Source organism: Coprinopsis cinerea (genome assembly GCF_000182895.1).
Source record: "Coprinopsis cinerea okayama7#130 chromosome 2 map unlocalized cont3.2, whole genome shotgun sequence".
Classification (NCBI taxonomy): domain Eukaryota; kingdom Fungi; phylum Basidiomycota; class Agaricomycetes; order Agaricales; family Psathyrellaceae; genus Coprinopsis; species Coprinopsis cinerea.
The window spans coordinates 111,127-136,746 of record NW_003307543.1 but is presented as its reverse complement, the minus strand read 5'-3'; the positions used below and the strand labels follow the sequence as shown (position 1 = coordinate 136,746).

The following is a 25,620-nucleotide window of genomic DNA, read 5'->3' as shown; positions in this document are numbered from 1 at the left end:
TGCCCCCAACCACGAACACTACATCCACGCTGATACCCGCACTCCTTAGCGACACACACCAGCATTGTCAAAGAGAGCAAAAATAATGATAAGAAAAAAGGAGCGTTCTATTTGAATGCAACTAAACCGTTTGTATTGTTGTAGGCAGGATGTACGAAGAAGAATGCAAGGGAAAAACCATGCGCGAGCGGGGTGGTCAGCGTCAACAGCGGGGTGTAGCAAACAGCGTCCGTCTCTAGAGGCTGGAAACGAAGCCCTTGCCCTTGTAGTCTTCTGCGGAGATACCTGTATACGTGATAACGCTTCAGTATACGAACGGAATGTTTGGAAGAAGGAAGGAGGGGTGGAGTACGCACCGGAAATAGGGTCGATCTTCATCTCCTTGGCGCGCTCGTTCGAAGCCTCTTGCCATTCGGTCGACATAGACTTGGGGGGTGGAGGAGCTGAAAACGCGCGGAAATAAGTAAACCACAACGGATAACGCGTACAATAAAATAAGCATACCAGATGACCTGACAGCAAAGTTGACGGTGAGGGAGACACCGAGGAGAGCAGCGACGCCCAACAAGATCTTGGCGGTATCACCCGACTTGTGGGTGGGGGCGCGAGGTCCATGAGGGCCAAACGCAACATAGTACGCTACACAACATGTTCAATAAACCGACCCGCTCGCTCCTCCACCCGAAAACCAAAAACAAGCACTCACCAGCCTTCTTCTCATCAATAGACAGCTCCTTCCAATCCTTCACCTGGATAGCCTCAAGCTGCTCATGCACAGCAGCCTGCTCCGCCTCCGAAAGCTTGGCCCACGAAGCCTCAATGTTCGACAGCGGGACGGGGGCGACGTTGCGAGCGGGTGACGAGGTAGCCGTGGCCGCAGCTTCAGCGTGCGTCGCAGCAGCAGTAGCCAACGAGCGTTTCACAACAGCTCGCTGGCTCCCAGCCGCCAATGAACGCGCCGCAATTCTCAACGCGGTGGACTGCATTTTCTTTCTTCTCTAAAAGGGTCGGGGTGGAAAATTAATCGAAGAGTTGTTGGTATGCTCTTTGGCTTTTTGGTATGTCTTCGTCCAAGTCCTTGTCGTCGGTCGCGACGGTGGTAGCGTGGAGAAGAAAGAAAGAGAAGAGAAAAAGGGGGGCGAGAGAGGTGTGGGTGGAGAAAAGGTTGAGAGGAGGGCGACGAGGTGCAAGCGGGCAAATGTGTGATGTGGGAGAACGGAAAAACGAGGACAAACAACGCCTGTCATTCCGGCCCCTGCCGGCTTTTTCCTCACCTCACCAATTACACGCCGTCAATTAGCACAGGGCCAGGTCCCGCCTAGATTCCCTCCCTCTCAGCTCAATTCCTAATTATCAGATCCACAAGAGATTTCGATATTCGATGTTAAAAATCACAGAGGATAAAAAAGAGAAGAAGTTGTACATGTTCGGTAAATTCGACAGCAAGAAACGATCTGCAAGAAACGACGTCGCGATACAAATTACAACAATGGATGAGCTCCAACGCGTTTAGGCAGCAGCGGTAGCATCGCCGGCCGCGCCAGTTCCAGGGCAGTCTCGGGAGATATGGCTACGTGATGCGCATCAGGACACATCCAAGGAAAAGACAACAGACGGGCGGCTTACCCTTCCTGTCCGCACTGGTAGCAAGCGCGTTTTTGTGGTTGAGGGCAGTCCCTGCTGATGTGGCCCTACAAATGCCCGTGAGCCGAGGGCACGATAATCAACATACGAGAATCGAAGACTTACAATACTAGAGCAGTTGTAGCACTTGGATCCCTGGACACAGTCGCGGGACAAGTGACCGACACCACCGCAGGTATAGCTAAAGTGCCTCGTTAGCATCATCAAAAATAAACACTGGGTTAACGAGAGCTCACCAGGTCTTTTGCGAACCACCGAAGGAGCCGTAGCCGCTATCAGGGCAGGAGCGAGCCAAGTGGCCGGTCTTGCCGCAGCGGTAGCACTCGCCTCCACGGCTCACACCGCCAGCAGCAGCGTTATCAGAGGTGCAGTCGCGGGACTACAAATTCGCGGTATTAAACGATCAAGTCCATGAACGGATGGAGAGAACGAGAACATACGAGGTGGCCCTCCTCACCGCATCGGTAGCAGGACTTGGGCTTGGCAGCTTGAGTGCAATCGCGGGAAACGTGGCCTTCTCCTCCGCCTAACGAGCATCGTCAACATCCAGTACGCAATCGAGAGCGGGAGAGAGAAGTAGAACGTACAGTTATAGCTAAAGAACGATGAGAGATCGACATCAGCATCACAACAACTCGCCACGAGGCAACCACGACAGTAGGGGTAGGGGTAAAAAAGAAATCGAGGTCGGGGCCGTTACAAGGAGGCAGGCGTACGACGACCACGATGGGCAGCCAAGGGAGCGGAGGACTCCGAGGGGTTGACCAAATCAACGCGCATGCCGGCATCATCTCCAGAGACAGTAGCCGCCGATCTTCCCTTTCTCCTCCCAAACGGTTCTTCGTTCTTTCTTCCTTGACTTCTCGGTGTTCTTGCAACGTATAAAAGCGCACGAACGGGAACGATCCATGCACGGATCGTCCCACAAAAGAAAGACTCGGGGGAGTATTCACCATGTTGGGGTACCAGCCTTGGGGCAGTTGGCAGCTTGGTGGCCGACTAGATGACAAAAAAACCAAACAAAAAAACCGTTTAGACCACAAAAACACAAGGAATGAGATGAGATGATAGATGATAGATGAAGTGGGATAATAGAGGACTCGAACGACGATAGATATATTGATCAAAGGGATCGAACGAGGTACAGGGAGGTGGAGGGTGGGTGACACGAGGCCATCCATTGCCAAGAACAGTTGTTCGAATAACCTCGGGAATCAAGAGACCACGGATTACGACCGATCGCGCCTCGACAAGGGGGAAGAGGAGGTGGAAAGGGAGGTCGGGAGGATAGGGGATCGCGATCGATATAGATGGTACGCGATCCTTCGGTTTGGAGGGGGCGGGTTTCCTGACTCCAGGCGACGGTTCCACGGGGCTCTCTGTCCTCGATGATCCTCCAAGATGAAGGAAGATACCGCCTTGCGAGCGAAATTGAAACGAGGATCCGCAAAGCAGAATTTGCGAAAAAAAGAAAGAAAAAAAAAAAGGAAAGGCGAGAAGGAAAGAGAGGTCAGAAGACCTCTCGATAAGAGAAAGGGGAAGAAAAAACGACAACGACAATCGAAAAAGAATCAACCACGCACATCCACCACAGTTGAAGCATCCACGAGCACCAGACATCTTCACGAACGACGACGACAATCGACAATCGACAACCGACAACCGACAACGCGCACCGACAACCGTCGACAACCGACAACGACGACGACGACGAGATTTGTTCAACGCATCGTCACGATACGATGTAGAGGGGAGGACGTAGGTCAAAAAATTCGACACAGAGAGAAGAAAAAAAAATTTTTCAATCTTTTTCAGTTCACCACAGGCCTTTGGAGGTATAACGAACTTTTTGTGTGTGTATAAACTTTCGAAGAAACTGCGTGGGTGTTTTTTGAGGTTGGGAAAGGGTTCAAACGGGGTCGTCGAGAGAAACTAGGTGGTGGTTCGAGAAAGGGTTTGTGAGTTTTTGAGTTTGGGCGTGTTGTGTTGTGTTGCGAGGCGAGGCGGCAACGAGGCTGCAACAAAAATTATCCACACGCCCAGCCTGGGGGAATGACTAAGCTGCCTGTTCGTCAGTGGTCTTCGTTGAGGCGCGGAGATGAGCTTGGTCAGCCACCCGCGAGGCAAGTTGAGAGCGGGGAAGGCATTGCGTGAAAGGGGTGAAAGGATGGAAGAAGTTTGACCAAGGAGGTGGACATGGATGGACATGGATGAGGAAGTTGACCGACAATGGATTGTATTGAACGGAAGCGCTAACATCAATCCCGAGAGCCTTGTGGTGTTCAACGACAATGGCGATCAGGCCGTCCTGCCCTTAATAAATGGAGATCGACGACTGGAGGGAGCGAAAGGGGCTGGCATTGCGCTCTGAGTAGGAATACGGAGAAGAGAAACGAAATAGAAGAAAACTACTCTTCCTCTGAGCACGCTAGCTTTTATACTCCCGGGATGACTGCGCGGGTTCAAGAATTCGAACCCATACGGTACGGTCACCCTTGCGGTCCTTTTCGATTCTTCTTGCTTATCCTTATGCGTCTCTCTCATTTACTCTTGTGGTCGAGCTGATGAGTGGATAGTATGTAAGCCGTTCGGCGACTAATACTAGTAGCGTGGTATACACCTCGGTGGGCACTGGGGGAAGACTGTGGAGGTGGTTCTCGTTGTCCGAGTCGGGCGGGATCGAGTGCTCTGGGGGACAAGTTCGAATTGGACGAGCGGCCGAAGTTCGACGAAGTAGACACAGAAGAAGTAATGTACAGCTTAAGGCTCTCGGAACAGACTTATATATACATGAAGCACCTTCTCGAAGCGCCGCCAGTCAATCAACGATTGCGTGATAATATCATATGCGTTTCAAACGTATGGAGAAAAGAATCGACGACAGACAGACCACCGGTGTGTAAGGACTAAGTGCTACCATGCTGTGCTTGAAATAAACCGGGAAGCAAAGGTTTTCTTGCCCTGCGTGAACAAAACCTACCAAAGCCTTCCCGTCAATCCCGAAGGTGATGTAGGAAGGTGGTCAGATTCTAGCCCATACATAGTACTTCTGCCACTCGTGGATATTGCTTGACCTCTACACCAGACTAGACTCGAAGCTCAAGCGGTTCCTGGACCAGCCAATATAAATTACTCACCCAAAAGCAGCTCAGCCAAGAACAGGTTGACAAGTTGAACTTAGCCGAAAGTCGGTGGTAGGAGTCCTCCGCCCAACGATCAATCCCACTACGTACTTTGAATTGAGCGTTTGCATCGCGTGCGTATTAATCCTTCCTCTACATTACCCTTACGACGTTGCCCAGAGTCTTCAGCACTGAATCTATTTACTTTCTCACCTCTATTTCACTCACCCACCGACAAACACTGTCAGGCAGTGCGATCAGCGCAAGTGCAAGCGCCAGAACGCATGCCCCCGAGATTCATTTCCGTTGCGACAGAATCTCCCCACAGAGCAAGGGAATGTTTACAGCTCCATTCTATTGGAGTGTCGGTGATGATGATCATCCATTCATTGTGGGTATACATTCAATGGTCGCGAGGATCGCGTTTTGACACGACCGTCGGGGTAATAGCGTTCTGGAGGCTTTGTATGTGAAAGGTAGAGGTCACACTTATGTTTAGGGTATGCCGCACTTACCATATGGTTTCGTATCTGTTCTGGACTCGAACTACGTACATATCGTTATTGGCCATCTGAGACCCCACCTCGAGACTTGAAGCTTGAGGAAAACCCCGACATCACAGACATCACCCACATCACAATTCAATCACAACTGCGTGTTCGTCGAAATATGTGAAAGTCATTCAGTTTCCCAATGGGAGGTAAAAAGCCCCGTGGAACGTTTTACTGCGATCGAAAATGTCGGAATCAGGTTGGAATCTGGGGCACTAGTCCGCTTCCTTGGTCAATGGAGATATGGTTTGCGAGAATACATATAACATATAGGTAGTGTGTGATGAGGAGGATACTGTTTCGCTTCCGGTCCCTTCCCTGCTGTCGGAAGTCCTTTCCTCTCCCGTTCCTGTGTACAGATGACATCCTAGCCTCCTGAGACTTGACCACCAGTCTACCGCTAGCGTCACCGCTCAAAGTTGCTACCTCGTCGACGTCCAATAATCCTCTTCGGCTTTGGTTTCCGCCCGTTACAGTCTCCTCCGACTCCAGCTTCGAGTTCCCGCACTCGCATTCCGTCGCCACCACCAACTCGACGAAAGACCCATTCAGAACTCGTCCTAACCGCCCTCGCAGGCGCTCGATAATACACACTGGATTCCTCCTAGTCTTAGCCCGTGGCAGCGATGGTCGGGAGCGCGGTGTCGTGGGAGGAGCAGGTTCTCATCACAAAGCGGCTGAGTCTGTTCAACGTGCGTTCAATTCCGTTCCGCTTGGTCGTGGAATTCCGAGGACGAGGAACTTGAACTGATCGTGATGATGGACTATGGGCTTCTGCGAGCAGTACATCACCGGTACGCGACTTCTTTTCCCAGCTATCGCTATTCCTCTCTTTCGACCACTTGGCTGACTGCAACCTGTGTGCTTCTATGCTCTAGCTTCGAGTCTCGCGATCCTGGTGCGTACCTACCCTCCCACAATGCGCGTTAGGGGATTTGCTCACGTATCTTGGGATGTGCGATAGATAGCGGAGTACTTCCAGACACTCGAGCTCGAGGTTCGCTTCCCATCGAGTTATCGAGCCGACGCAACTCTCACACCCAGGTATCCCTGCGACACTAGATCAGATACATCTGGCCCGGCCCAACCAACGTAGTCAAAGCCATCTTCTACATCAATCGCTATGCTATTTTCTTCACGATTGGGGTGTCCATGTACTGTATGTGGCTCCCTCTGTCACAGACCTTTGGAAGACGTTGGGCGCTTACGTGCTTCTCGGACTGACTGCCTTTGTGGGGGTAACGTTGTGCAGTTAAGAATGTTGCGGACGTAAGTCCTGCTGTGGTTATTCTTGTTCTTCACTCTATGAACTCGCCTGCTTTCAGCCGAGTAGATGCCATGCTGTGTTTATCACTGCCTGTGGTGAGTGCAAGAAGGTCACATGGCCTTCTTTACCAGTGGGCTATTCTGAAGAGGATGGGACTGATACGAGGCGGAACCCAGTGCTTATGATGATCTCGGTTGGAACCTCGCAAGGTAAGCAGCACTCTGCCCAAGTGTCGTCTTTCGAACGTAACAAAGACGTATAATCTCAATGACGACAGCTCTTCTATTCATCAGAGTATGGGCGCTGGCGGACAGAAACAAGAAGATGATGATATTCTTGATGGCGTATATGATGGTTCGTCCAACTCGGAGTCGGAGGGCAAGTCGTGCATATACTGACCAACGCTTGTAGGTTAACACGAACTGTGGTCTTATCTGCTACATTTTCTTCTTTCGGTCCATGGAGTGTATGTGGGCCTCACGTTTCTTTCCCTTCGAGCAAGGGAGCTCACGGCGACGATGCTATAGACGCGCTCTCCCCCATACCCTCGATAATTGGGTGCATAGCATTGAGGGCAGAGTACAAGTTCATGACTGCTTGCTTTGCATTGATTCTCAGTGAACAGATAGGTGACTCTCCGTCGCAATGCCCTCGAGTCATACATCAGCACTGACCCGACAACCCTCAGTCGTGATGGCCGTATGCCTCTACCTAGGAATCAAGCGGCACTGGGGAGCGAAGAGCCCACTGATAAGAACCTTCTTCGTCGATGGAGGGATATACTTTGTTGCTGTGGCTGGTGCGTGAACATTTTACATCTGGATGTTCGTGGTTCACTCATTTCGTTTGCTCTACTGGCAGCACTGGCACTTGCGAATATGATAGTATTAACCCGCACTCCCGTGAGTTCCATCTAGACGTCGTTCGTATATATTTTCTAACATTCTGTCCCCCAGAACGGCGGTCAGCTCATCCTCGGATCGTGAGTCGCCCTTCCCACTTCCCTCTGATGAGCGTACACTGAGACATGCGCCCGTCCCTTAACAGTCTCCAGGGCACCCTCGACAGTACTCTAACAACTCGGATGTTCCTCAACCTCCGTCGCCTGGCAGCCAAGGACCCCGATGTTGGTGTCTCCGCACTCGCGACAAGAGAGATCGAACTCGTCCAGTTCAGGAAAACGATTGCACAAACAGAGACTACCGCCACTATTACCTTGTACTCCACGCGGGACGATGTGTAATTCGTTGCCTTCCCAGAGTGAATCTCGATAGATCACTATGCACAGATCTCTCCGAGCTACAGCTTCGAATGATGTAGAAGTACTATATATGTACGATTTGAACTTGTACTACCAGCCTCTGATTCTACTACTTCGTCGACCTTGAGCTTGACCAAAATCAATCACCTTATCTTGAGTGACCATATGTATGACGTCACGCGTTCACGCGCCGCGAGTGCCTGGCGCCATGCGCAGAGTCGATCGTTGTCCAAATCGGGCGTTCAGCCAGGCGCTCGCGCTGGCGCTTTGACCTCGAAAAGAACTTAGGGAAAAGATCTGGGTGGATTTTCTTCTGTTCTACAGGACTCTACAGTATATCTACTTTATGTTAGATTGAAGAAAGACATGCGAAAACGGAGTGAATGAGTGTGTAATGCGAGGTGAGATACAGCGAAGGAATGTGATGGGAAGTGATACTAACGAGTGTGCTAAAGAAGATGCTGAAACGGCGATGATGGAGGATGCTTTTTCTATGGTACATGTATCTACAGTGTATATGCGTCTAGTAATTACTGGATGATCATGAAAATGTGAAATGAGTGATAAAATGCATGGGAGATGAAGCAAAAGGAACGTGGGATACTAAAACAACAGACTGAGAAAATCAAAAAGAACATCGTAATGAGCGTGAAGTGGTGGAAATGGGAGTGGCTCTCGTAGGGTGATGCCTTACACTCTCGGCTTGGGCAGGATAAAGTCCCGACCTTCAGCTTTGGCAGCTTTGCGGAAGCTCATGAACATCTCGATCAAAGCGGGATCCGGCGGTGAGTCGACCACCCGACGCGCAGACGGGTTGAGGCGGACGACCCGAGGATGATGAACGGTGCCATAGTAGAAGAGGTCGTAAACGGCGTTGCTCGAGTGTCGGTAGATTCGATTGGAGTTGAGGCGTCGCCATTTCCGGGGGCTGCGTTCGGGTGTCATTGGGGCGTAAACAATCGCCCGGCGGCGTCGGTTCCACTTTGGTACTAGAGGGCTCGGGCAGGGGCTTGGGTTTCGACGGAACTTTGGTGGGGAATTGCAGGAAATTCTTTCAATAGGCATTGTGGTTGACTGACACCGCTTGGACGATAGAGAGGGGATAACTGTGCAGGTCAGAGAGGTTGGGACCGCGGGAGTTGCAGGCACCGTCGCGTTGATGGCAAACGCGTTCAAGGTTAAGTTATCGTTGTCGACGGCGGACTGCTCAGAGCTCAAAGCGACTTCGAGAGACAATACGTCAACGCTTTTAATGTATTGATATGTAGTCTGTATGTAAAGGTTAGCCACACGAGCTCCAAGGAGAATGGACAATGATAGATATACCTTCTCATCGAGTTCGGTGCAAGGAGAGGTGACTGCCTTATCGGTCTGAGTCTCTACGTCTTCCAGGACAGAAACTTTAATAGCCAGAGGACCCATATAGTTAGAGACCTAATCGCATTGTGAGAGACGATCAGGAATATGTCGAAGCCTCAAATTCGAAAGATTTACCGAGCTACGCGACGAAGTCGCCTTCATGAAGTAGAAGTAGAGTAAAGAGGCAATAATGGCTACTCCAAGGAGCGCCACAAACTGCCGCGTAGCAACTGGCATCTGTAGGAGGGGTATAATGGTTCGAACGCGTCCAAATGTGGGTTGGCAGGCAAAGTCGAGGTCGTGGTAGTAAGGAAAGATCAACCAAAGCGCTCGAGTGAACTGGATAAGGATTTGTCAGCGTCTGCATTTGCTCCCGAAAAGGCGGACAATGGGCGAAAGTTGGATACCTTTGTTTCGTTGCTCTAATCTAAGCCGGCGAGTGGCGAGCCACTACGTGAGAACGGGGATTTCAGCTGGGTAGATGGCCCTGTGCCACACCGCCGCGCCACTCGAGAAAGCTCTGCTACCCACAGTTTCCAACTATTTCAATTGCTGTGATTAGACAGACCATTAATCGGGTCATCGGAGGTTGAGGGAAGTGGGTTAGATACCAATAATATCACACCAACCGCGAGAACTTTCCTTCGACTCTCAATCTCATACCTTGCATGTTAGGCGCCGTCGAACAATGGTATGTACACCTGCGCGATGGTCGTGAATTCTCAAATCCTTTCGGAAGATGTCTGTCACCGTGAAGAGGACAGTATCTCATGACGACCACGGACGCTCCACCCCACTGACCCATTGCCCAATGCCGTCGCGTGTCCTCAGCGTCGGCTAAGGTCCAGGTTTGACAATGGGCCCCTTTCAACTTTGTCCGACGCGTCCAAGGGAAATTGATCTCTCCTTCTCAGCGATCAAATATCCCGCTGGGAGTACCCAAACACGGTCTTTAACTTCGTGAAGTTTCCCGTGGCGCGAGATGCTCCGAAAACCTATATAAACCCGTCGCTGTACTTCATCTTCAAATTTCTTGCCCATTTTCAGAACGTCTAAGAACATCACTGTTGTGCGTATTTCCCATCGCCCATCGAGACCTTGACGTTGTATGCTCACATTCAAATAGTACATACTACGATGAACTCGCTCCCGGCCGGTATTCTGCTTCAAGCCCCCACCAACACCCCCGTCTGGCCAAGTGCTGTCCTGTTGCAATTGCCCGATATCCCTGTCCCGCCCGCCACCTACCTTCAGATCCCACCTGTTGCTGTCGAGCTTAGTGACCAGAACGGCAACCAACAAAGCCATAGGATCCATCCCCTACTCCACCTCATCCCGGACGTACGGTCTACGCCCATTGACAATTTGGCTAACGAGATCCTGTTGAGTGTTTTTGAATATTGCCTCACCCTCAGAGACGGAGAACCGAAGGAGAAACTTAAAATCTTGCTTTCCTTGAGTCGTGTCTGTCGACGATGGAGGATGCTGGTGACCACCACTCCCACCTTTTGGAATGCCATTTACCTGCGCCGATTTGCGAGATACCCTGGAGAGCTTTATTGGCATCGGGATGACCGTTTTGATCGTTGGGTCCACAAATCTGAACAGCTCTTTCAACGTACTGGGCCTGGTCTCCCTCTATCCGTGACGATGGATCTCAAAACTGGCACATCTGGGACCGAGACGATTGATCCACGAATCTTCTCCACTGCTGGGCAATGGGAAGAACTCGACATTACCCTCACCATTTCCACTCTCTACTTGGTCGACTACCTTTCTGCCATGAGTTCAGAGACCATCGGGATGAACCTCAAGGCGTTGAAGTTTACTTTGAAGCTACCGGACTATAGAGGCCTTTGGCACCCCTTGGACACCCAGAGAATGATTTTAGAAGGCATGAAAGCGTTTCTTCGTTCGACCCCGAGGCTTTACCTTGATCTTCCAGCGCTGCCGTCACTTCCTTGCCCCCTCTACCTGAGAAACGTGATCACTTGGCCCGATTTGACTCACCTCCACCTTCGCACCATGAACGTTTCATTCTTGCACGTCGGCGACATCCTCACTCTTTCACCTAACTTGGTATATCTCAACATCTGGGTAGCACCAATCGCCGGGACAGCCCCCTATATCATCGCTCGGGGAACCGTCAAGCATCCCAAACTTCAAACTTTCCATTTACTATTCGGTGATCTCCATCCCGATGCACTCGTTTTCAGCGCTAATCTGGAGTTACCTGCTTTAAAGTCCCTCGGACTTTTTATCACACAACCACCCGCCGGCGTATATGCAAACTGCAGCGTAATTGCTCGCCAGACTTTCTTGCCGACATTCATCTCTCGCTTTGGCCAACAATTGGAGATACTGTTCTTGGAAGAGGCTGCACCGTATCCCGATATGCTCAATCCTTTCCTTAACTCGACCCTTGAAGACATCGCATGCGCCACACCAAACCTTGTTCAATTCCAATTGAAATGTGCTACTCTATCAAAGCCGCTTGAGCTCGGGCTGGACCTTCTTGCCACCACACTTCCCTCCAACGATCTAGGGTGCGCTTGGGCTGGGATTGTGACGAGGACCCGCAACATCTTCTTGGGAAAGCTCATAATTCACTCCCTCTGGCCTAAGCTCCGCTTCTTCCGCTGGGACGGGAACAAGGCTACGGACTTGAGCGACACCGTGCTTCTCGACTTCATGCGTTCCCGTTCTGAGAAGAGCGTCTATCGAGATGTACGAGTTTCGCCGTTGGAAGAAGTCGTTGTCAGCCTTGCTCGGAGGGCGAGGAGTCTTCTCGACCTCTCCGACCTGTCGATGTGGTATGAAATCGAATATTTGACCAGCTACTACGGGAGTCACGGTGATTCCAGCATTCCCGTGAAGAATGTTTTGGAGCGACGAGACTTGGAAGACCGTGGCTTCGGTTGGCGGGGTTGAATGGCCTGCTCTTCACCTTTACTATTGCCTGCTCTATATTGCTTCGAATTTCAATAGACACGTATTCATAGTGCTGATTTACGCATTGGTTTGATTATCTCCTGTATTTGTACATTACCTGTGATTGTATCGTAGATTCACTGGTTGCATCTATTTAGGGCTGGCCAAATCCCTGTACTTTTATATGTATTGGCTACCATGAATAAATGCGGCTGGCAGGTTACCAGCTGCGATTTGTCGAAGTCTCCAGTTCAGATTGTAGATCGTGTTCAGGCCCGACTCGGCATAGAATTTGGTCCTTCAAACTCTCCTTTTTAAGTAGCTCAGTTGGTAGCGCGTGTCACTCGTAAATGACGAGGTCAGTTGTTTGAGTCGGCACGAAGGAAATTCACTAAAGTTACACTGGAATTTTCTGGCCTCCTTCATAATTGGTGACCTTGGTCAACATCTCGGGACGACATCCCGACGTCCAACCGGATAGCATTTCGATACCAAAAGGGCAAGGCGGAGCGAATGGTACCTCGCCCGATGTACTACTTAGGATGATAGGATCTACTCTTCACACCTCATACGCACTACTCAGGCTCGAGTTCCTATTCTCCAATTCGGCAACGATTCGTTCTGGGGAGAAGTCGAAAGTTCCATACTTTCGGTTTCTGTCAAGGTAAATGCGCTGGAGCCGCCGATGTCTTGAGAGTTTGAGCGTCGCTGTCCTTTGAGGATGAGGAGGATTATTCTGCTGCAGAGGACAGATTCAAGAGCATGCTGCGCGCTTAAATGGGTGTTGGATTAGTCAAAGGCGAGCGGAGAAGGAAGTAGTGGCGAATGGAAACGTACGGGACGAGTAATCCCAGAGGAGGTTGGTCCTAGGAGCACGGGGTGGAGCGTCATTAGCATTCATTCGAAGTTAAGGAACAAAGCGCTGCTCACGAAGGATTTGATATGGATAACGATTGCGTTCGAAAGAGCGAGAACTTTGGAAGGGGAAGTCAATCGTATCCGACCAGACTCCGGATGGCAGAGAAGTGGCTACTAACCAAGGACGAAAACAGAGTACAGAATTCCTGTCCATTCCTCAGTCACGGCATAGGGTGAGCGGGAGGGGAAAGTGAGTGTGCGCACCGTTGCGGTAGATTTGCATAAGCCAAGCCGATCGAGACCTTCGTACTGCGTCGAATGGTCAGACACGATCCTCGTACAAATGAAATAAAACACACTATGCTCGAAAGCCTTTGTCAAAGTCAACCCGATCGTCACTATGAACCTGGTCATTTCGAATGTCCGGCAAAGGGAGAGTGCGAAAGTTCACTTGCCAACTTCGTTTAAGAAGACAGTGATGTGGAGGTAAGAAGAATATGCCGTTGTCGGTTCGGCGTCACATCCTCGCAGTCCAGGTCTTACGATCCCTAAATTTTAAAGCGAGTTCAAATAAGCGAGCTTGTCGGGATAGAGGATGACTGACAAATCGTTGTTGACATTTGGAAATGGCACAATGCGAGGGTGGCGGCGAATTTTATCTGTTTACGTTGTCATGGGCGTTAGGGAGTAGTCGGACAACTCATTAATCGATCTCACCATGAGCAAGCTCAGCAGTACCGTGTTGACTGTCCGATTGTTTCCCCATATTGCCCGGGTTTGAAGGTAGATGATAACTGGGTAGAAGTTTGTAAGGAACGACGAAGGGCAGGAGCTCGAACTCACAGTGAGCAGCGTTGGAACTAATTATCACCAGCACTTCGAGCAAACCGTCAGTCTCATCATCGTGGTTCTTTGAAGATGTGGGCAGACATACGAATTCTAACAATGGAGACTGCGTGGCAAAGCTGTAATTTCGGTCATCAGCGAGCACGTCGGTGATCACGTCGAAAGGACTTGCCTCGGATGTACGAAAGTAGGCATTGCGAACTGGGTATCAGAGTCAATATCGATGAAGCTGTGAGTTATTGTGCGACTGACTATGAAAAAGAATGAGCGTGTCGACTATTGGGATATAACGGTTGACGTAGAACAGGACGAGGCCCAGACACCTTCTTGAAGACCAAGCGTAAAGGACCTGTTTCATTCCGCCGCACCGGCGATGAGGATATCGGTTCTCGGACTTTCATAATCGACTTGCCTCCCTATAGAATGTACAGAGATAATCGTACGCCTAGAGCGCAGCTTAATTAGAGGGGAGAGCCATGAATGAAAGTCATTATGGAACGCACCAGAATCGAGAAACTGGACGCAATGACCAAGTCTAGCGGCGCAAGCATTCCTCATAAAGTAGAGAATAGCGTGTCTCGACGCCTAACATCACCTGCTGTTTGGCTGGGAGAAGGTGCGCCAACTTCGCTGCCAACCGGTCTGAGTGGATGCAATTCGAGAAAAGGTATGTGGGTTGCTGGCAACTGCCAGCTCAATGCAAGGGTCGTAGGAGTTCGATTTCGATTTCGGCATCCATATGGAATTGCGGCTGGGAACAGCCAAGTAAGGATCCGAAGAACATTAGTAGGAACGAGAATACATAGTGTGTGAGTTTTGAATTTCTGTCGATGGGGATGAGCTGAGGCAGACCCCTGTGGATGGTGGCCCTACAAACTTTAAGTTCTGTTGGCCAATCAGAGTGAGAGCTGACAGAGTGATCGAGCCCAGAGCCCACGCTTATTGATTGTGTATTGAGATACACCCTGATCCCTACCCAACAAGTAATGTGTAAAGATTGCGGTGACTCAACTCTTCGCCGTTCAAGGAACGCTTAGAACGCCGCGTCACATGTATCCTGTGGTTTCAGTCGAGCGCCCATACGGACCATACCCCAGAGAAGAGTATTGCTGCTCCCAGGACTACATAACCGCCCGCATTCAATACGTGCGACTGTGAAACGGAGCTTCCTCCTTGAACCCGGGTCCCCCAGGGGCCAGAAACGTTTAGACGCCCGCGGAGGAGACGGGCCGCTATTTCCCACGTGTCCAAATCTCCACGTCGCGGGTGCTTCTCCTTTTTCGCTTTTAGCCTCGATGATCCAGCAGCTGGGCGCCTAATGGTTCTGGTTGCGGTGAACAGTTCACGAAAACAGCGATGGTAAACGACCACCCGGTGGTCGCCCAATTGAATGGACTCAAGTCGGCCCTAGATCGTCTCCAGGCAAGCCCACGTTCTAATCAGTATTTCTCTGCGTTGTTCTGACAATTTGAATTAGGATGAATACCAGAGGAATTCTGTGAAGCTTCAGAACGCTGTCTTTCAGACCTCTCAGGCCAATGAAAGGATTCAGCAGTTGGAGCAGGAGAACAACTACCTTCGGGAAGAAATCGAGGTTCTACGGACTGTTCCTCATCCAGATTCGATACCACAGCCTACCCAGGTCCAGGAATTGACCTTGTCGCTTCGCAAACTCTCCGAGAAGCTGTCTCAAACGGAAAACGTAGTCCTTTCCCTCACCAACCAACTCAACAATGTCAAGAGCGAGGCTGTCAAGGCCAAGATGGCGGAAGAGAGGGCATACGAGCTTGCAGCGCGTATTCGAGGTCGGGAGGAGGCCCTCAAGCAACGCGAACGGCAATTGGAACATGAAGTACGACTTGCAGAGGAGAAGGCGAAGATGGCAGACCTCGCTGTGAGCGAGTACGCTAACCTGGTTCGGTCGATGACAGACAAGTCATCAGACGGGCCAGTGAAGACAGCAGCGGCCAGCCTCGCGAACGGGTTCGTGGAGGGAAAGGGTATGCTCGCCCAGTTGATGCGGGAGCGTAGGGAAGAAGCCGAACGGCTCGAGCAGCAGATCGACAAGCTACAGGCAGAATTCGCGATTTTGGAGGCCAGACTTGACGAAGAGCGGAAGGGCGCAGAATTGGACCGCGAAGCTCGATCTCAAGCTGAAGCTGAAGTAGAGCGACTACAGGTGGAAGATAGAACTGCAGCAAAGATGGTTTCTCGATACATGTACGTCGCTTTTCCTTGTCTTCGACTTCAGATATGAACTTTACTGCAGGAAGTTCTCGCAAGCGCAGACGGATACCCTGCAAACCAACATCGCCTCGCTCAAAACCCGCCATTCTGCGACAGTCAATACTCTCACCTCGAAAGCCTACAATCTGACAGCACAGCTCGAAGCATCTCAGGCCCAAGTCGAACGTTTCCGAAATGCCCTCGATGAACTCGGAGGCGATCTCATGAAAGAATCATTCGGTCGACGACACGAGGTCGCTACCCGTATCCGAATGCTCTCTCGGGAGGAGCGACTGCACGAGAATATTCAGCGGTGGCTCCTTCGTTCTGAAGAAGCTCTTCTGCGTCTTCCGACAGACACCCCCGAGCATGACGCGTTGGCGAGGATTAACCGAGAGGCCCACACCATCCTTTCGGGCCTGCATCCCCCGAGTATACCATCGCCCGATGGTCGTCAAGAGACGTCGGTATCGGGTTCGATGGGTCGACTGCTGGTGGCGGACTGGTTGGTGCAGGAGTTGAAGAAGGAATTCCAGGTGGAGAAGTCAAGGCAGTTGCAGCTAAGGAGGCTTGTCGTAGAGCTCGGGGGACAGGTTCCGAACGACATTCAACCGGAGGACGAATGGATACCCCCTGAGGGTTGGATGTCCGGGGATGTCGCCCCCACATCGCAACCTCCCGTCAAACGACGGTCCCCTCATAGACCAGCTCCCATTTCCCTTTCACCCACGCCACGATCACCCCAAACACGCACATCGACTCGATCTAACTCTCCGGTTTCACCAGTTCTCCTCGCCGACTCTGAATTGAAATCGACAATCGACATCGTTGTTCAGCCTCCTGAATCTCCGAAGACGTTACAGCGGACATCGTCGCTCCCACCTGAAGTTCCCAACCCATGGGAGACACCCATACACACTGACGACACCTCGGTGTTGGAAAATACGCCAGTGCCATTCCCTGTATCCCAGTCAGCCCCGTCATCGCCCAAGATTTCCCCCAGGCGTACAGCGACGGTGCATTCCGTGGTTGAACTCACGCCGACCATGCGACCCAAAGAACTGCATAACACTTCTCCGACTCCATCCCAGCCATCCTCGCCGTCGACACCTTTGCTGACCCTGACCCAATCTCTACCTGACGGTTCGACCTCCGAATCTGCATTGGCAGTGCAATTATTGCACGGGCTCAAAAGAATTGGCCGGCGATACGACGACCTTCAGCGCGGGTTTAGGGACTGTCAGCTTGGCCTGGAGTCTCTCAGGGAATCTGTCGTGCAAGCATCAGCTTCGCGGACGCCGACCCCAATCCCGACCGAGGTTCTGCAGGTCGTCCTCGACCGCCTCAACGACTTCATCGAAGATGCTCGCGTCGAACTGGAGATTCAGGTCTCGGATGAAGAGTTGCTCGCCAGAGGTTACGAGACTCTGCTTGTCGTACCTGGTGCTATCTCCGCCCCCGGCACACCTTCATCAGCAACATTTAACCTGGACTCTCCATCGATACCTCCAGGACCCAGACGACGTTCGGATGTAGAAGAGCAGGTGCAAGCTTTCGTATCGGGGACGGATGCAAATGTTCGTAAAGCTCGAGAAACCTTCCAGCGCAAGTTGGACGATGCCCAACACGATATCGCTGCGATCAAGCGCGCTATTCATGGTCCCGACTCCGACCCTGCACCACCTGCGGCATGGCCATCGACACCTCGCACCCCCAAGACGAGTCCCAAATCCAGCTTTTCCGAATTGTTGAACACCACGCCTCGCCATCAGGCTATACCCCTGGCACACTCTACTTCCTCACCTTTACCCTCGTCGACGAAGACCCCATCAACCTCCACCTCGTCTTGGAAATCTTGGATTCGCAACGCCAGTTCACCAACAACGGCCACTCCACCGACACCCCCTGCGACGTTTGGAGATATTATGACCAGCCCGAGGTTGCGACACTCCCCGTCTTTGCAGAGTGGGTTGAGGACACCCTCCAGCGCCGCGCCTTCGTCACAGGCTACGTCGGCGTCAGGGTCGAATTCGAATTCATCGGCTGACGTTTTGGCAAGTCTAGAGCTGAAGGTTCCGATGCCTAGGATTGAGCCGAGTGCCCCTACGAATTCGACGACGCCGGCTACTAGTGCAAGTCCCGGTCCCTCGCCTTTGGGCGATGGGGTCGGTGTGGGTGCATTTAGGACGTTCGATCTGGGTTCGAGGCCCGGGATGTCGCCGATTGGGACTGCACCGAGGGCGAGGGCGATCAGCAATATGTATATGCTTGGTTTGGGCGGTGCGAGTGCGAGGGGAGGTGCGTTTGCGGGGGTGGGTGGTCCTACGAGACCTAGAGCTGCTTCGAACCAGGTTCCTCCGTCGACGTCGTCTTTGGGACTCGCTGCGTCTCCCTTTGGTGGCTCGGTGGTGGGTAGTGGTGGGGGTGGGGGTGGAGATCTTCAGGCTTGGGGATCGGGGAGGGCCGAGAGGGAGATCGATGGGGAGACGGATGTTGAGACGGATAATGAGGGTAGTGATACAGATTTGGAATGATAGAGTAATTTAATGGTAGAATTTAGTATGGTATGTTCGATTGGTTAATGGTATAGCGATTTAGGGTGACAAGAGTCCAGTGTTGCGGTCTCGAAGGTCACCGGTGTATTAAGCTTGCTTTAGGGCAATACTGGTGGGGCTAGAGCGAGGCTACTGCGTGAGTAGGTTGATAGAGCGAGGCACGAGAAGCACGTTCGCCTGTACCCAACGATCTGTCAAACAGCTTTCTGGCATTTTTTTCGACACCTCGTGAGACCTGTCTACCCAGTCAATCGACTTTGTCCGTACATAGCTACGATGCTTACTCCAGCCAAGGCTTCTTTGTCCAAACACGATTATCTGCGGGATGAACGTTAGGTTCAAGATCGTAGTCTTCGTCCTGTGAGTGTGACAGCGGTTCTCGCAAACTTACGCTCTACAGGGGATGATAAATGAGATTGCCCTCAGTTTATCAGCTCTGCAATCTGTTTTCCTCTTCCTCTTCTGGATAACCCCCATCACTATCGCGAAAATCACCCCATGAAGCTAGTTCAACTTGTATCTTTCTTCGTCGCTGCGTACTTTATCACAATCGCAGACAAGGCTACAGCTCTCACCCTACGAGCCTACAAAGATCAAATCAGCTGCAGTGGCGCCAGCTTTAACTGCAACACGGCCAGCAATGTCTGCTGTGGGCCGATCCCAGCAGACTACGGATATTCTGTCCAATACGATAACCTCCCGGGCGATGCTCAAGGCCTTGGGTTTACTTGGAGTAACAGGGAGCTCGACCGGAGTGACTATACCTGGAGCAACAGGGTAGCCAATGGCCCTCGAGGTTTTACCTGGAGCAATAGGGTGCCCAATAGCCCGCGCGGCTTTACCTGGAGCAATAGGGTGCCTAATAGCCCACGCGGCTTTACTTGGAGCAATCGGGTGTCTAATGGGCCCCGTGGCTTCACTTGGAGCAACAGAGTCAGTCCCGTCCTCGTCAGCGGTCCAGGCACCCAATGCTGGACTGGTAGTGGTACCAACGTGGATGCAGTCGCATGGTTCGCTCCTGGAGACGACGTCGACTCGGCGGAGGGCACGGATGAGTGCGCTGTGCCTGATAGTTTCAGCTACGAGGACGCCGACGGTGTGGCCCATGACATTTTGGTACCAGATGAGCCCGGCGCTGCAGAGGTCATTGCGGGTTTGTACGAGAATGGGGATTGGCAGGCTCTTGCGGCCTATGACGCCGTTTGATGGTTGCGCGTACAAGGTAGGGTGACTTTGAGGTCGAGTTGATTGCCTGGCTAACCTCTTACATTTGTTCAGACTAAATATTGTCACTATTGGAATTTGGTGAATGCTCGCTTTCCCCATCTGTTTGGGATTTGACTCGAGTGGTCCACATACTATATATGAATGTCAAATTGCTGAATCGGTTGAATTGTAGACAGTAATAGGGTGCACTGGGTATCGGTTTCAAATGCGATATATGCATCTTTGTCGCTTTCCACTTCCAGGCCTGGTCGGGCGTCGAAGTACATAAATAAAACCTTCCCTCCTTCCACTTCGCTGGCAGGATCCGGCATTCGGCGTCTTCTTTGCCCGCCACGCGGCGCGGAGATTGCTCCGTCCCTTTCCAGGCAGGAACGGACCCAAATGGGGATGGTTTGTGATCAGGCGGTCGCGTTGTTTGTCATCAACAGCTCCCACCGGGCCCCTAAAGCATTGCACGTCTGATTATATCAAGGTGTGAGCATCAACGTCGACCGTTGATCCCATTTATTGCCCTCTTCCGCTTCTTCTTTCCGCGTTTCCTCTCGGCTTCGGGCACATAATGGACTGCTTTCCTCCTGCCAGCTCAAGGATATCAACGGCGCAATGTTCTGTAGCGAGTACGCGACTGGAAGACGGCGGGGTTTCGAGGGTGCAAGATCCTGAATCCTCGAGGAGCTCGTTGTCCCGAGAAAAAGAAAAGGGCGGTGACGTCAAAGTGGAAGGCGAATGGCGGGACGAGGACATCGAGTACCCTGACGGGGGGCTGAGGGCGTGGTTGGTGGTTGTAGGGGTACGTCTTCTTTCCATTTGGCGCTTTTCTTTCACCTCCTTGGTATCTTTAACTATTGGTTAGGCGATGTTGACCAATTTTTCGACGTACGTTCTCTGTCACTTCTTTGGGACATAATTGACTACACGACTCTGCAGGTTCGGATTTGCGAACGCTTGGGGTGTACGTTGAATATCTTGCTCATGTTCTCCGGTCATAGCTGACCCTCTCCCTTGAACAGGTATTCCAATCTTATTACGAAACAGACATCTTACCAACGACCTCGCCTTCTACGATGTAGGTGTAAGCCCCACTACGCTCTCGCCGATCTAACCGTTGCTCGCCGGTCCCCTTAGTGCTTGGATTGGTTCCCTACAGGCAAGTGTGACACTTGAAATTTGAAGGCGCACGTTGCTCCGCTCGAACGTTGCTAACTCCACTTTAGTATGCATTAGTATTCTCCCCAGGTATCTTCATGGGACGCCTATGTGACCTGGGTTACTTCCGGGTTCCCTTCACCATCGGAATAACCTTTGCCGTTGTCGCTGCATTTCTACTGGCCGAATGTACGCAGTACTGGCATTTCTTGTTGTGCCAGGGGTTGTTCTTGGGGGTGAGCTTCCTGTCCCTTTCGCTCATCTGTCCATCCTAATTTAGTCGTAGCTGGGATCAGGGATAGCGTTTGGTGCGACGCTTCCCATCATCGGCCACTGGTTTTTAAAAAGACGGGGGTTGGCTATGGGCCTAACTGCCCTTGGAGCCTCAGCTGGAGGAACGGTGTATCCCATCGCTGCGAGGCAGCTAATACCACTCGTAGGGAAGGTTCTCCCGCTCGCATTTAGAAACCATTTCCTTCACTTACCTTTCTTCGTATAGGTTCCCATGGACCATGCGTATCATGGCCTTCATGATTGTGACGACGCTTGGCTTCGCTAGCATAGTGCTTGCACGAAGACTTCCTCCAAAGAATATGCCTGGAGGTATCTTCAACGTCAGGGTGTTCAAAAATCCGATCTTTTCGATCTATTGTGCCTCTGTGTTCTCGTGCTTCTTGGGGATTTACACCGGTAAGTTCCCCTTTAATTTGTTAATTGACGTCTCTTCTGATGCAGGCTGTCACTCCCCTTCTAGTACTGACCTACATCGACGTTGGAGCAACCCGGGTTGGTGTCTCACCAGAATTTACCTTCTACCTCGTCAGCATTGCCAATGGTAGTGCTGCTGTGAGCCGTGTGTTCACCGGTTTCCTTGCCGATCAACTGGGTGGGTGTCATTTCGTCACTTTTCTCGACCAGTAGAAGAGCTGACAGGCTTATAGGCGCGGTTAATGTCATTGTTCCAATGACATGGATAGCGGCTGCCTTGACCTTTGCCTGGCCTTATGCAAAGACGAAGGGTGCCTTGGTTGCGCTCGCGATTCTCTATGGGTATGTCTCTCGATTTCTTGGATGCTGACGGAGGACAGAGTCGCTGAGTATGATTTCAGGTTTTCGAACTCGGCTTTTGTATCGGCGTTTAACTTGCCGCTGTATTTCTTGGGCGAGATGGGCGATATTGGAAGACGGGTGGGCACTGTGTGTATGTTCACTGCGATTGGTGCACTTGTTGGACCCCCTATCTCTGGCGCGATCTATAACGCGAGTGGAGGGTTCCATGCGGTCAGTTATTACGCTGGTAAGTCTTTCACTCTAACCTCGCTTAAAGGCCATACTCATCCGAGGGTTTAGGGAGCGCAATCATCCTTTCGACGGTTCTGATGCTTACTGCGAGATACATGTATCTTGGAAGGTGGTGGGGCAAATGGTGATTGGAACAGGGCTTTTGATTAGACATAGACCGCGATGGAACATCCATCGCATACTCCGTATCATAAAATCTACTCGTACTATATAGAATTCTGTATCACTTCACTTGGGCTTTCTCGCTTTATGGAACTATCCAATATTGACTTTAGACAGGGATGAATTCTGATTCCAAGCCCTCGATACACAGCGCAAACCTCACGGCGCCCTTGCCAGTCCAACCATGTTCCGATTGGTCGAACGGGTACTTGATTCCGGCAACCGGAAGTAAAAACCCTCTTTTATAGGCGACTAAGGACATCGAGTCAGACGACCCTTTCTCCACAAGTTGCCCCCTGAATTCATGCACTGGTGGTACGCTACATACTTATATCATCGGCCCTCGGGGCTTTCGAGCCTCAACTCGTTCATTTCGTGCGGTCCTGGAAATCTCCTTGCTTTTCCTTCCCCTTCTCTGGCTTTCGGAGCAGCTCTTGTCGCGCCGTTTCAAATACCCCGCATATCTCATACATCATGGAGACGTTGTCAGGAAATACGAATGAACCGACGACACCAGATCAAACTGCACCCCGCGAACCGACGTCGACTCCGGTAAGTCAATATGCAATCCCGGGTCGGTCGGACTTGACAACGAACCACCACCAGGAGTCTCTGCAGTTGGCGGCTTTGAACGATTCAAACAGGCAGTCATGCGAGAAATCTTGTCCTGACGAAAAGGCGAATGGGAATGGGAATGAAAATGGGAAGATGGAGGAGGAGAAAGTGGGGGTATTGGAAAAAGTGAAAGGCGTATTGAAGCTGGCGAGCGACGCAAGTCAGGCGAGCTTAGGTTCGGATTGGAAGGACGAGGATATCGTATATCCAGATGGAGGCTTGAGAGCTTGGATGGTCGTCATTGGGGTACGTTCAGCTCTTGCCAAGCATTTTCAGGAAAAGTTTACTTTGGGATCTTTTGTGTACAGGGAACTTTGGTGACGTTCTCGACGTAAGCGGGGTTCTCTGGGGACCCTTCTTTCCCGATAAACTTCGAACTGATTCAAGCCTACGACTGGTAGCTTTGGTTTTGCCAATTCTTGGGGTGTATTCCAGGCTTACTATGAGACGACGATGTTACCGACGACCTCCCCTTCTGCTATGTGCGTCTGGGGTATCCGCTTCTCTCCTTTAAATCACCTCAAACTCACCCAACGGTTCATTCTCTATGTCTCCTTTACCTATACAGCGCATGGATAGGTTCGATGCAGTACTCCCTCGTCTACATCCCTGGAGTCTTCGCTGGTCGATTATGTGACCTCGGCTACTTCAAAGTACCCTTCATAACAGGCGCCTCGATCGCTGTCTTGGCTATCTTTCTCATCGCCGAGTCGACAAAGTACTGGCAGCTGTTGGTGACCCAGGGTATCATGCTTGGTGTACGTGTCTTTACTTCCTGATTCTCGGACCAGCTGTCCTCTGTCTTGCTATGCTGATACTTTGGGTTGTTGCTTTCTAGCTCGGGGCGGGTATATGTGACGGGGCTCTTTTCCCTGTTGTTGCGCATTGGTGGTATAAACGACGGGGGTTGGTGTTTGGTCTGGCGGCTGTGGGTGCTTCAGCCGGAGGAGCGGTGTATCCTATTGCTGCCCGGGAACTTATTCCTCTCGTAGGGTGTGTATCTTTCTCCCTTTGTACTCAATCACCTCTGCTCGATATCAACCGCGTTCATCGAAAATCTTTCTCTCCAGGTTCCCATGGACAATGCGCATCATGGGCTTCTTCTCCGCGTTCGCCTTAGGTTCGGCTAGTATCCTCGTTTCGAGGAGGCTACCTCCTAAGAATATGCCCGGTGGAATCTTCAACCTTGCCGTGTTCAAGAACAAGACTTTTTCGGTTTATTGTGGGTCGACGTTGGTTATTTTCCTGGGGATCTATACTGGTACGCATTACCTACTCTTAACCGACGGAGGATTCGGGAACCTTATGACTCTCTTGAACCTTCTTACAGTTCTGACCTATATCGACATCGGAGCGACTCGAGCGGGCATCTCACCTGAATTCTCTTTCTATCTCGTTAGCATCGCCAATGCGAGTGCTGCGCCTACGCGTGTTGCTATCGGGCTTTTGGCTGATCGGTTTGGTGAGTTTGGTCCCATTCACTACCGAGTTTCTTTTGGCTGTTATGGTTGGGGAATGACCGAACCTTGAAACGGACGAATTTAGGCGCGGTGAATGTGATCGTACCCTTCACGCTCTCGGCTGCGATTCTCACATTCGCTTGGCCGTATGCGACGACGAAGGGGTCGCTGATTGCGTTAGCTGTTCTTTATGGGTGAGTACTCCTCATCGCCTTCCCTCCTCGCATCCCACAGTTAATTCCCACTTCGTGTTTTTCCAATTCAAGGATGTGCAACTCCGCTTTCGCCTCAGTGTTCAACCTCCCCTTGTACACACTAGGCGACATGGGGGACGTAGGCCGCCGGGTAGGCATCGTGATGTTCTTCACGTCTATCGGGGCGCTTGTTGGTCCGCCTATTTCGGGCGCTTTGTATGATAAGACTGGGGGGATGCATGCTGTTAGTTACTATGCTGGTACGTCGTCCTTCCACCGCCCGCTGGGGACTAGTTGTGACATTTATTGATCCAACAGGCGGAGCGATTATTTTGGGGTGTTCTATGATGCTTTATGCGAAGTATTTGTTTTATGGTGGGACTTTGAAGGGGAAGTGGTAGATGTTGGAGTGGTCATTGGGCTTGCGGTTAGGAACTGCACTCGTATTGATTTTCTCTGAATCTATCATTTGATTTTTATAGATAGGATGCAGGTTATTATATTCTTGGGTCATTTCGTTTCCTCTTTTCCCGCCTACTTCATGAGTGCTGTGGATTGAATGAACGAACGAACTTCGCACGCTCTTGATTGCTTCTGGACTTCGAGGAGGTGGAAGGACGCTCATATCTCTGTTCTGATTATCTTTACCGGTAAATCAGAGACCCCAAGAACTTGGGTTTTAGAATTTCCGATTCACCGGGGAACTGATCTACATAAGCGCCCGTTTAATTTATCAATTCCAGCCCTGTATAACTACTGCTGGGGAAGGCCTATCTTCGAGGAGATGAACTATCATGATAATTTCTGACGTCCCGTGTTACGAAACGGGACGTTGGGCGCTCGCTTTGTGACCGCCGGTTCTTATACGAGTGATTGATGAGTGTCTGGGGCGCT

At 51.3% G+C, this 25,620-nt stretch overlaps 9 protein-coding genes across 9 annotated transcripts; 5 read left to right on the top strand and 4 right to left on the bottom strand.

Moving 5' to 3' along the window:
* Positions 1-86: 86 nt before the first annotated feature.
* On the bottom strand, positions 87-1,164 carry CC1G_08304 (hypothetical protein). Its single transcript, XM_001841108.2, has 4 exons — positions 707-1,164; positions 505-639; positions 357-443; positions 87-285 (listed from the first exon to the last, which is right to left on the bottom strand). The coding sequence occupies exons 1-4, from the start codon at positions 984-986 to the stop codon at positions 236-238; spliced, it is 552 nt and encodes a 183-aa protein (XP_001841160.1). The 5' UTR covers positions 987-1,164; the 3' UTR covers positions 87-235.
* Positions 1,165-1,376: 212 nt separating this feature from the next.
* CC1G_08303 (DNA-binding protein hexbp) lies at positions 1,377-3,577 on the bottom strand. Its single transcript, XM_001841107.2, has 9 exons — positions 3,491-3,577; positions 3,228-3,264; positions 2,598-2,643; positions 2,232-2,239; positions 2,085-2,170; positions 1,881-2,023; positions 1,750-1,825; positions 1,627-1,691; positions 1,377-1,570 (listed from the first exon to the last, which is right to left on the bottom strand). The coding sequence occupies exons 2-9, from the start codon at positions 3,262-3,264 to the stop codon at positions 1,510-1,512; spliced, it is 522 nt and encodes a 173-aa protein (XP_001841159.2). The 5' UTR covers positions 3,491-3,577; the 3' UTR covers positions 1,377-1,509.
* Positions 3,578-6,083: 2,506 nt separating this feature from the next.
* Positions 6,084-7,827, top strand: CC1G_13819 (hypothetical protein; the record flags this gene model as incomplete). Its single annotated transcript, XM_002911738.1, has 13 exons — positions 6,084-6,111; positions 6,196-6,215; positions 6,282-6,314; positions 6,380-6,476; positions 6,570-6,586; positions 6,643-6,793; positions 6,862-6,938; positions 6,996-7,050; positions 7,112-7,213; positions 7,273-7,383; positions 7,446-7,486; positions 7,541-7,566; positions 7,632-7,827. The coding sequence occupies 13 exons, from the start codon at positions 6,084-6,086 to the stop codon at positions 7,825-7,827; spliced, it is 954 nt and encodes a 317-aa protein (XP_002911784.1).
* Positions 7,828-8,535: 708 nt separating this feature from the next.
* On the bottom strand, positions 8,536-9,441 carry CC1G_08300 (hypothetical protein; the record flags this gene model as incomplete). Its single annotated transcript, XM_001841104.2, has 3 exons — positions 8,536-9,114; positions 9,172-9,279; positions 9,340-9,441. 3 exons carry the CDS (start codon positions 9,439-9,441, stop codon positions 8,536-8,538), a joined length of 789 nt encoding a protein of 262 aa, XP_001841156.2.
* Positions 9,442-10,341: 900 nt separating this feature from the next.
* Positions 10,342-12,135, top strand: CC1G_08299 (hypothetical protein; the record flags this gene model as incomplete). The annotated part of the gene is made up of 1 exon (XM_001841103.1): positions 10,342-12,135. One exon carries the CDS (start codon positions 10,342-10,344, stop codon positions 12,133-12,135), a length of 1,794 nt encoding a protein of 597 aa, XP_001841155.1.
* Positions 12,136-12,597: 462 nt separating this feature from the next.
* CC1G_08298 (hypothetical protein) lies at positions 12,598-13,787 on the bottom strand. Its single transcript, XM_001841102.2, has 9 exons — positions 13,711-13,787; positions 13,598-13,652; positions 13,449-13,541; positions 13,353-13,391; positions 13,258-13,302; positions 13,173-13,199; positions 13,066-13,109; positions 12,973-13,001; positions 12,598-12,907 (listed from the first exon to the last, which is right to left on the bottom strand). The coding sequence occupies exons 1-9, from the start codon at positions 13,711-13,713 to the stop codon at positions 12,715-12,717; spliced, it is 528 nt and encodes a 175-aa protein (XP_001841154.2). The 5' UTR covers positions 13,714-13,787; the 3' UTR covers positions 12,598-12,714.
* Positions 13,788-14,331: 544 nt separating this feature from the next.
* CC1G_08297 (hypothetical protein) lies at positions 14,332-18,599 on the top strand (the record flags this gene model as incomplete). The annotated part of the gene is made up of 3 exons (XM_001841101.2): positions 14,332-14,400; positions 15,317-16,059; positions 16,109-18,599. The coding sequence occupies 3 exons, from the start codon at positions 14,332-14,334 to the stop codon at positions 18,597-18,599; spliced, it is 3,303 nt and encodes a 1,100-aa protein (XP_001841153.2).
* A 519-nt stretch (positions 18,600-19,118) lies between these two features.
* Positions 19,119-22,423, top strand: CC1G_13818 (hypothetical protein; the record flags this gene model as incomplete). The annotated part of the gene is made up of 14 exons (XM_002911737.1): positions 19,119-19,773; positions 20,020-20,241; positions 20,462-20,637; positions 20,701-20,723; positions 20,775-20,799; positions 20,858-20,913; positions 20,973-20,998; positions 21,084-21,182; positions 21,274-21,301; positions 21,493-21,683; positions 21,748-21,879; positions 21,935-22,043; positions 22,103-22,290; positions 22,344-22,423. The coding sequence occupies 14 exons, from the start codon at positions 19,119-19,121 to the stop codon at positions 22,421-22,423; spliced, it is 2,010 nt and encodes a 669-aa protein (XP_002911783.1).
* A 508-nt stretch (positions 22,424-22,931) lies between these two features.
* On the top strand, positions 22,932-25,127 carry CC1G_08293 (hypothetical protein; the record flags this gene model as incomplete). Its single annotated transcript, XM_001841097.2, has 10 exons — positions 22,932-23,009; positions 23,064-23,318; positions 23,508-23,554; positions 23,641-23,830; positions 23,911-24,065; positions 24,143-24,333; positions 24,403-24,534; positions 24,618-24,726; positions 24,799-24,986; positions 25,045-25,127. 10 exons carry the CDS (start codon positions 22,932-22,934, stop codon positions 25,125-25,127), a joined length of 1,428 nt encoding a protein of 475 aa, XP_001841149.2.
* Positions 25,128-25,620: the final 493 nt, after the last annotated feature.